The sequence below is a fragment of the Marmota marmota genome, unplaced genomic scaffold, assembly GCF_001458135.2.
Source record: "Marmota marmota marmota unplaced genomic scaffold, marMar, whole genome shotgun sequence".
Classification (NCBI taxonomy): domain Eukaryota; kingdom Metazoa; phylum Chordata; class Mammalia; order Rodentia; family Sciuridae; genus Marmota; species Marmota marmota.
The window spans coordinates 3370777-3380639 of record NW_026000108.1 but is presented as its reverse complement, the minus strand read 5'-3'; the positions used below and the strand labels follow the sequence as shown (position 1 = coordinate 3380639).

At 62.9% G+C, this 9863-nt stretch overlaps 1 protein-coding gene across 10 annotated transcripts in view; it reads left to right on the top strand.

The window, feature by feature from the left end:
• Window positions 1-9863, top strand: part of Sh3tc1 (SH3 domain and tetratricopeptide repeats 1) — a 44884-nt gene that overhangs the window by 7534 nt on the left and 27487 nt on the right. Inside the window, exons 1-2 of one of the 10 annotated variants that reach the window (XM_048784101.1) lie at window positions 2699-2833; window positions 8033-8250. In XM_048784101.1, the coding sequence (XP_048640058.1) occupies window positions 8079-8250 (172 nt within the window). In that variant the 5' untranslated portion in view covers window positions 2699-2833; window positions 8033-8078. Of the gene's footprint in view, window positions 1-2698; window positions 2834-3198; window positions 3741-3834; window positions 4416-4509; window positions 4850-8028; window positions 8251-9863 lie in introns of those variants that run through there. The other 9 variants (XM_048784098.1, XM_048784104.1, XM_048784103.1 and 6 more) reach the window with 9 other exon arrangements.

The following is a 9863-nucleotide window of genomic DNA, read 5'->3' as shown; positions in this document are numbered from 1 at the left end:
CCCCCCGCCCCCCCCCCCAACCTCAGGTCAGCCAGGGCTTGGAAACGCGTGTTCCTTGGAAGGTGGGCCTGGCGTCTTTGCCATTCTGGGGAACCCCCGTTCAGAACCTGGGCAGGGGCTGGTCACTTAGGTCACCTTTAAAATGAAAGGCCCACATAGACCCCAGGAGCTCCCCTCCCGGCGTGTGTGGGTGAACTGTCCCCATTTGTTTGTGGAGGCTGGGCTCTTCCCTGCATGGCGGAGGCCAGTGTCTCAGGGGCCCTCGCTGTGCCAGTCACTGGCCTGTCACCAGACGAGGTTCAGCGCTGCCTCGCCGTCATCTCGGCCCACTCCCATGTCCAAAGCCGGGTCCTCAGACCACACCACAGGCCTTCCGCCCCTGCGTTGTGGAGTCGTCCTGGCGGCCGCCTCACCACCTGTTGACCTCGTCTGTCCGTCTCCATGCTGGGACGGCAGAGATGTGAGGGCCCGACAGCCAGAGAGGACAGCACCTTCTCTCTGGCCTCCACAGGGTAGGGGATGGGGGTGGTCACCTGTTCAAGGACAACCAGAGGCCCCGGCAGACGGCGTTTGCCTGGACAGGCCCCGGTGAGGCCTGGGCTGGAGCTCCCCGGGGCCCTGCGCTCTTGGGGTCACTGTTGATGGCCTGCTGCAGGTCAGCCCTCAGGGCCAGCGTGCCAGGCCTCTCCTTAGCCGCCAGCATCCAGTTGCCAGAGTGGCCGTGGAGGCTCCAGCCTGTGTGTGTCTGGCAGCCGTGAGCTGCGGCTGGGCTATGTGCTCTCCTGAGCATCCCTGTCCCCTGGGGTGCCCTGGGCCCGCCCTCTTGGTCTTTCTCCTTCTAAGAGTTTGTCCAGGAGCCTCCACTTCCAGGAAGCCTCTAGGATTTCGCCCTCTCTTCCTCCTCCCTGGCTTCCCTGTTCCCACCTGCCTATGGGACCTGGTGGGTAGGGACCAGGGGCAGGGCTGGGATAGTCAGGCCATCGTCACACGAGGCAGGTGTAGCTCCAAACCCCAGGGAGCTGAGGTGCCTGGAGGTGGAGAGGCAGGCCGTGGGGGGACGGCAGCCGGCATGGGGTTCTGGACCCGCCCCAGCTCGACCCTCCACAGGGTGCCGCTCACAGCTGTCCCGAGAACCGTCGCTGCTCTAAATGACACAATTAGGAAAGCCATTGTCTTGACTGACCACAGTGGTCACTGTTTTCCCTACTGGACTCAGAACACAAACACAAGAGCCCTCTGCAACAAGAGGGGGATGGGCACCCCACCTGCCTTGCTCCCAGGGCTGGACTGCAGCACTGGGCCCCTGTCTGGGGAGCCCCTGGGGGTGCTCGGCCACTGGGCCCTCCACAGGAGGGAACCTGCTGCCCACGGGCAGGGTAGACCCCAGGCCGACTAAGGGCAGGAGGGTCCACCGAAGGGGTCCCCAGGAAGCCACAGCTAAGGGCTTGACTAGGGACTTTGGAGGCCATAACTGGGCCCTGGTGGTGGCTGGGGCTTCCCCACAGGATAGATTAGGGACAGGTTTGGGCCCTTCCTGGTGCTCCCAGTCTGGCAAGTCCGTCTCTGAGGAAACCTCTGAGCGTGCTCCAGGTGGAGGACCGGGCGAGATGGGACGGCAGGAGTGTGCCCTGGAGGAGGCCCCGAGTGTGCCGGGGCAGCTCAAAGCCACATGGGCCCCTGCAGGAGGCCCTGCTGGCAAAGGCCTTTCCTGTGTCCTGGTGGGACTCGGAGGCCACCTCCCAGGTGAGCCGTGCTCCCGTCCTGGGTGAGTCCTGCCCTTGCATTTTAGCCTTAGGGGACGTCCAGGGCGCTGGGGTGGAGCTGTGGCTTCTGCACTGGCTGGACAAGGCGTCCCCCTGGCCTGGAGTACTGGGCCCTGGGGCCTCCTGCAGGCAGATGGTGCTCCCCAGAGGGTGCTGCTCCTCACAGGAGCAAGTCCCTCCAGGGCCTGTCACTCTGCCCAGCTCCACTGCTCCTGGGGCCTCTGCAGCAAGGAGACAGGGACTCCAGAGCCTCCGGGTCCTGCCTGCAGGTCACTGGCCGCCAGGCCCGTAGAGTCGCTAGCACCGGCTGGCCTCTCTGACGAGGGAAAAGGGACGAGGGGTCGTTGCTTTGGGGCTTGGTGATTGAAGGCATGGGTATCTGGTCACCTGCAGGGCCCTGCACTCTGGGCCAGGGTGGCCTCCTGGGCTCCTGGGCAGAGCTTGCTGCTTTTCCTCTGCTGGACTTCAGCACCCAGAGCCTCTGGCTGGGAGGGGGGGTGGGGACGTGGGCTGGGCTTCGGCCGGTCACTCCAACAGGAGTCACGGGAATGTTTGGTCAGGCTGTTTTGACCACCCACAGGGTGAGGGTCACCTGGAGGGTTGTGTCGTCTTCCTGACAGATGACAGCGTGTTCTCTACCCCTGTGTCAGGGTCAGAACCACTGAGCTGGGAGGGCACTTAGTGGTTTCCACCAGGTGGAAACCGAGGCTCTGGGAAGGGATAGGTGGCCCTGGGAACGCCAGCTGGGCTGGGCTTCAGGAGGCCGGGCAGGCAGGGTTGTCCATCCAGCAGCCCCAGGAGGGCCCTGGTTGTAAAGTCCTGGACCCAGAACACACCTGCTCCTTCCTCAGCGGCCGGAGCTGGGAGGAGGCGGGTCCCGCACACAGTGTGTGTGTGTGTGTGGGGGGGGGTCCTGGAAAAGCCCTGGACTGCAGCCAAGAGTTCAGCTGTAGACAAACAGGATGCCGGGTCTTGGGCTCCGCCTGGGACAATGGCCGGGAGAGGAAACGCCTCTTGACCCTGGTGTGGACAGGGGGCCCATCCAGGACCTATTTCAGCATAGCTCCCAGGTACACAGGCCCAGGGAAGCCAGAATGTCAGGGGTCTTCACCCTCCAGAGTCTGGGCAGAGAGCGGGTGGCAAGCGCACCCACTGTCAGCCCCTCACAGAGGGAGACAGGATGGGGGGTGCTCCCAGGGCGTGGTGCAGGCCAGCCCCAGCCTGAGGGGCAGGCACAGAGGGCTGGGGCAGGAGGCTGGCCCATGTTCAGACCTGCTTCTTTCTGAGTCCCAGGGGGCCAGGCCAGGGGTTCCCTGTCATGGCCCCAGCCTTGGCCAGCTAGAGATCTCCCGTCCCAACCCCAGGTGGGGCTGCAGCCAGAAGGCAGGTAAAGAGGTGAAGGTTCTGGCCAGTCTCCCAGGTGGGACACACTGGCCAGCTGAGGAGCAGGACATCCCCTCTCCTCCCCCAGAATGTTCCTATGACCTGGGCGCAGGAGTGAGGAACTGTTTGTGTCTGTGTGCCCACGAGTGTGTGTGTGTCCTTAGGCCCACACGTGTGTGCCCACGTGCACAGAACTGGAAGGGGAACAGAGAGCAGAGCCCGAGGGCTGCTAGCTGGTGGACTTCCCCAATCCCAGTGCCAAACGGGAGCCTGGGTGCCCCCTGGCCTCCACCCCAGAGCCTGGGGACTGGCAGTGGGCAGGCGGGGACAGGGCCTGGCACCCACCCAGGAAGGGGCTAATGATCAATCGCGGCCAGCGCTGGCCTCTCATTGCTGCCCCAGGCTCTGGGAGGAAGTGGGGCAGGAAGCAGGGGCGGTGGTGGCTGCTCTGCAGTCAGCCTCTGTGGGCGGCTTCTGCCTGCCCCGGCCAGCTGCAGACAGCCCCGTGGACAGCCAGCACCAAGCAGAGTTGGGACAGGCCACCTGCACCCTTGGCCTGGTGGGCCTGAGAGGTGTCTCAGGAGCAGAGCTCAGGTACGGCGGGCTCTGGGGCGGGAGGGAGGGCGGTGGACCGCCAGGCGGCTGTGTTGGCAGACACACAGTGGCCGTCTTTGTGTCTAGGAATAGCCTCCCACCTTCCACTTTCTGGGAACATTCTTCAGACTGTCTGCAGTGGGGGTGGGGCAGGACTGCTGTAGGCCAAGGGAGGCTGTCACCAGGCCCCCCCACGGTGCTGCCAGACCCTCTCAGGGATTATCATGTGATCTGACATGAGAATTCATTTACAAGCGCCTCACAGTGACCTCATGGCCACACTGACCTCGGGGTGTGCCCCCAGGGTCTGGATGAGACGTGGGAACGGAGCCAGGAACAAGGGGTTCTGGGCCAGTGTGTCCCAAGTGTGGCCAGCCCTGGGTCATCGCAGGCCACATTGGCACGACTGCTGATGCAGCACCTCCGCATAGCCTGCAGTGCCACTGTGGGTGTGACCAGGCCACTCCAAAGTCACCCTGGGTCTTTTTTACATCAAAGAACAAGATAAGTGGCTGGACCAGGGCCACCAACCAAAAATTCCTGGGCTCAGCCTTCCAGCCTCACGTCCTGCCCAGGACATGTGGCCTCAGAAGCCCCATGGAGACCTTCTGCAGGCCGAGGGTGACCTCCCCAGGGACCTAGGACCCCCCCCCCCCAGTCTGGGATGCGGCAACGGTAGGCGGAGCCAGGGCGTGGGAGCATGAGGTTGACGGGCCCTGTGCAGCGTGTCACGTGAGAGGTCACCTCTCCCCACAAACTCCATGACGTGGGCACCGGCAGCCCCACCACACAGAGAGAAAGAGACGAGTGGTCATGTCCTCGGCTGCCCTGACAGTGACCCTTGGTGGCCCGCAGTGACACTGTGTTCTCAGAGTTCTGGAGGCTGGAGCTGCAGACAGGCTGGGCAGGGCCAGGCTGTGCCCAGAGGCCCCACGCGGGTCCTGCTCTTCCTGCCCTGGAGCCCAGGGCTGCTGGGCCTGTGGTCAGGTCACCCAGGCTCTGGCCCTGCGGTCCCAGGGCCTCTCCATGGGTCTGCCTCTCTTTCTCATGAGGACACCCGGCACTGGGTGAGGGCCACCCTTGTCCAGCAGGACTCAGCTCAGCTGAAGGTGATTCCACGTGAGGCTCAGCCCGCGGTCTCTGGGGGGCATGGATTGTGGGGCATGAGCTTTCCCTTGCCATCCAGGGAGCAGGACTGGACCACCCTCCGGCTTGCTTCTTGGCAAAGAGCCGAGGTCTGGTGTCCCTAGGGGTCTGCCCAGTCCGAGCCCCGGGGAGCTCCAGCCAGAGCCCCCCGCCAGTCAGGGCTTGTGGGCTCCATCTCCCGCTAGCAGCCCAGCTCCCTGGACACTGAGCCACAGAGCCACCTGCTCCAACCACACGACCCCTCGTGGCATTTTATTCTCATTTTCTGGGTGGTAACGGAGCACGGAGCACCTCCACTCACTGAAATTGGACCTCGTCTCTGGGTTCTGGTAGCAAACTCTGGGATTGGGTGCTGGACGGGGCCTGGAGCCTGTGGCTCAGCCAGCTGACCTCAGGGAGTACGGGACATCTGCTAGAGGCCTCACTCTGGGGTGCCACGCCTGCTGTCCTGGGCAGGACTCAGAAGGCCTGAGGCCGGAAGAGGCTGCTTGTTGCAGCGGCCGGCCGGGAGGGAAGTGTCCTGCAGAGATTGAGCCCACTTCCTCCTCCGAGCAGGAGCCCTGTGTGCGGCTGTCCCGCGTCCCTCACCAGCGGGCGGGAAGTCCCCTGAGCCAGGGAAGCCTTCCCTTTTTCTTGGGGACCTGTCCCTGAGCACCAGCTTTGTGCCAGGNTCCACCGTGGGCTTCCTGCGCCCGGCAGACCTGGGCCAGGCAGTGGGCATCACATGGCAGGAGCCAGTGTGGCAGCTGGGCAAGGGGGACAGGGGACGGGAGCAGACTCTGAGGCTTGGGCTGGACTCAGCGCTGGGGGAGGTGGCCAGGGTGACCCAGCTGCATCCTGAATGTGCTAAGGAGCCCCTCGGGCATCCCCAGGTGGGGCAGCCTTCCAGGCCGAGGCTCAACCTGGTGGACACACCGCACTGTTGACAGTTCTGTCACCTCCTTGGCACTCTGTGCTCCCGGGGTCCAGGTCCACTTGCCTCTTTGCTAGGGAGTGGGGTGTTCTCAGGCCTGCGCTGACCTCCTGGGTTGAGCAGCTCCCTTGGAAGGGGAAAGGTTCTCTTCAGGCACCAGGGACCCTCACTGGGGGCCCTCTGACTTGCTGCCCCCTTCCCATCTACCCAGCCTAGTCCCCGTCCCTGCCCCTCAGAGACGGTTGGGGATGGGAAGGATTTGGCATCAACCGACCATCGGATTTCACATGGAACAGGCGGGCAGTGGGCAGTTGGGCAGGGAACTAGACGAGGCCACCTCACAGCCTTGGTGTTCTGGAAGCCTTGCCGGCCCCTGGCTGCCCTGGGCTGAGGCCCTTCACCATGAACACCTCCTCCAGGGAGCCCTCCCTGCAGTCCACTTCCCTTCCCTCCACCTCCGGGACAAGGTGACCCTTAGTTCCCATTCTAGAATTGCCACCTGGAACCATCCAGGACCAAAAGACAGGGACAGGGTCTGCAAGAACCTGATGTGAGATGACACCTGTGCTGTGACTAATTGGGGGCTCAGCTGCCTTTGTTTTGGTGACAAGCCCCGCACCCCACTGCTCACCTCCCACGGGGACTCTTCAGTACATTCTTTTTTGCAGTATTAGGAACTGAACCCATGGGTGCTCCACCACTGGGCCACGCCCCCAGCCCTTTTTAATTATTTTGAGTGAGGATCTCACTAAATTGCCCAGGCGGACCTTGCACTTGAGATCCTCCTGCCTCAGCCTCCCGAGTCACTGGGATTACAGGTGTGGCCACTGCACCCAGGTTAGAGGCTTTGATGGCCTCTCTGCCCTTGGGGGTACACTCTACCTCATCTGTTAGCCTACGTCCTGCATCCTAGACCCCAGACCCAGGTGCCTCTGCAGCTGCCCTGTCTGACTCCCTGTCTGTCCTCTGCTGATTCCTTGCCCGGGACCAGGGCGGAGGCCAGAGACTCGGGAGCACAGCTAGCTGGCCCTGGCTGGGCACACCTGGGCCCAGCCCATGCAGCTGGCCATGGCATGACCTAGGTCTGCCTCCAACGTCTGCCAAGACAGGGGGCAGGTCCAGGGAGACCAGACTTGCACCTTGGTGGATGGAGAGGGGTCAGGGGTTGTTGCCTTGTCCCCCTGAGTGCTCTGGGCAGAGGAATCCTGGGGAGTTCTGCACCCTCAGGATTGAATGTTCCCTGCTCACAGCCAGCAGATGGTCAGGCTTGAAATGTGCAGCCTTCAGGCTGGGCGTGCCACCCAGGTGGCTCCCGTCTTCCCTGTGAGTGAGCTCGGCCGTCGGTTACCTCTGCCCAGTTCCATGCTCAGCAGCCTTGCCTGAGGGGCAGAGCTGAGCCCGTGTCTCTTGTGCTTGTGTTTGATGCATGAAAGGGGACAACGTGTCCTCAGATGAGTGACAAAACCACAGACCTGGGAGCATGGCCTGTCAGTGCTCATCTCTGAGCCCAGGAAAGTGTGAGGCCAGTGAGCAGCTCCTGGCCAGGGCTCTGCCTCACCTACCTCCTGCTCCTCCTCCCCCCTTCCCAGAGGAGGTGGGCTGTTGCGGGAAGCAGCAAGCCGCCTCGGAGAGGAGAGCTCGGATCTCTGCTGTGAGGGGCGGCCCAGAAGAGAGCAGACCCCAGATTCCGAGCCCTGATCGGCAGTTTCCTCGACACTCACAGGTCCTCATCTTAGGCCCGTCCTACCACTGGGGCTTTTCTCCTCTTTTAAAAAATTCCTAGTCTAGAGGCTGGAGCCCGTGCAGGGGCTCTAACCTGAAGGTGCTCCCAGAGAGGACCCGCTCTGCTCACAGGCATCCGCACACTTCCAGAGGGCGCCGTCAGAGCCCCAGGGCAGTCATCCACCACCCAAAGGTGGGGACGTGGTCCCTCAGGCTTCCTGGAGAAAGGCTGAGGGGGGACTGACCCCTCCCCAGGCACAGGTTTCTTACCACAGTGGTTTTGTGCTTTCAGGTCACAACCAGGTCTGGCTTGGCCATCACAGGCCGGACAGTGGCCCCAGTGCTGGGGACACAGGCTGCAAGCGGGGCCACGGCTAGGCCTTGGAGGTGCCGGACACTCTGCAATGTTGGCTTCTCTCCCCGTCACCTCAACCCTGGCAGAGAGGTCCCTGATGGTCTGGCAGCCCCACCCTGGAGAGGCCTCTGCTGACGCCCACTGTTCTCTCCACAGGCCAACTGGGCATGCCGAGGCCTCAGCACTGGGGCCAGGGCGGGTCATGAAGAGCCCCAAGGAGGAGACCACTGGGGAGCCAGCGGAGATGGGCTGGGGGCCTGCAAGACCCTCTGGAGGCCACAGCAGCGGGCACGAGGTCCAGAGTGGGGCCATGCGCTCACCCTGTGGCCGGGAGCAGGCTGGGCCTGAGGAGGCCAAGGCGCCAGTCCGAGGTGGTGAGTGCAGCTTTGGGGCCACCGCTGTCCAGTCCACCCCACCCCCGCCATCCCTGCCTTCCCCCACCCCGCACACAGGCCCCAGCTCTGGTGTCGGCTCGGGTGTGTTAAGACAAGAGCTGACCCAGCAAGTCATGCTCCTGACCAGGGCCCCGCTCCTGTTTGGGGGGCCTGTCATGATGGCAAAACCAGAGGGGAAGGACCCAGAGGCCGCCCACTCCTCCAGAGGCTGCCCTGAGACTCTGGGTGGCCAGCATTCGCAGCCCCTCCTTGTTCTCATACCCTGTTGGACAGGGTGTCCCTTGCTCCTGAGGGGGCAAGCCCAGGCCCAGAGACAGGGAGAAACTGGCCAGGCCACATGGGGACAGGGGCTGGGTCTCCCGAGGCCCAGACAAGGACAGCTCTGTGTGAGGGACATGAGGAACAGTGACAGGGCAGCCAGGCTGGCTGCACCTGGGAGACCGGCTCCAATCCTGAGTGTCATGGGCCTCTGCTTAACCTGGGCCTATTTGCCCTCTGGGAAATCTGAGGGGCAGCCTCTGCGACCTCCAGGACCCTCCCTCCACCGTCCCGCAGAGGGGGCAGGGAGAGGTGGACACAAGCTAGTACAGGGCCCTCCTCTCTCCTGCCGAGGGTCTCCAGGGCGTGGCTCATGGTAGAGGCTCGAAGGCCATCTGAGGGGTCAGTGGGTGAATGGCACAGTGGGAGAGTGGAGTGGAGACCCCCTGAGCCCCTGCTGGGTCCAGACCCAGTCACTGCGGCCCTGGGCTCCCAGTGTGTCACGCCTGTCATCTCAGTCCTCCTGCTTGTGGGTGGACCTGGGGAGGGACCAGGTGGGCTTTGCACACTGATTCAAAATGGGAAGAGGTCCTGCTGGGAGGGGTGGCCTAGAGGGCTGGGGACGGGGCCTGGCAGCCCACCCTCCACCGTGGATCCAGCGCCTGGGTGGGTCAGCAGGGGTTGGGTCCTGCCCAGGCCCGCAGAGTGCACAGAAGTCCGGACTTAGACGGGCCAGACCAGTAGCAGGAGAGTGGCCCACCCAAGAAGCGGCTTCGGACCTCCAGGGGAGTCAGGTGTCCCCAGCCCTGTGGCTGCCAGGGGCTTCCTCTGGAGATGTGCAGGCACGCTGCCTCCAGGTCCGCATGTGGTCTCTGAGCCCAGCTGGCTGAGTCCATGGACTTCTGTCTGAGGAGGCTCAACTGGCCGCCAGCAGCAAGGCCGGCTCCGGGGAGAGGACTCCACATTGATTCCCCACCTCCTTGTCTTCCTTGGACAATTTCAAGTTGCAAGAAATAGCAGAAACGATTCCCATTTACCCTTCCAATGCTGACATTCTTTATATTTGCTTTATCTCTCCATCCATCCACCCATCCATCCATCATCTACCTACATACACACTTTTTTTTTTTTTCTGAACTGTTTAAGAGTAAACATGATTCCCTCATCCCAAAGGAATCCAGGATTCCCACAACCAGGATATTCTCCTACAAAACCTCAGTATGGGTATTTAACGGTAGCCTGTAACCCCAGACACTCAGGAGGCTGAGGCAGGAGGATTGTGCATTCAAGGCCAGCCTCAACAACTTAGCAAGGACCTGAGCAAGTTGGTGAGA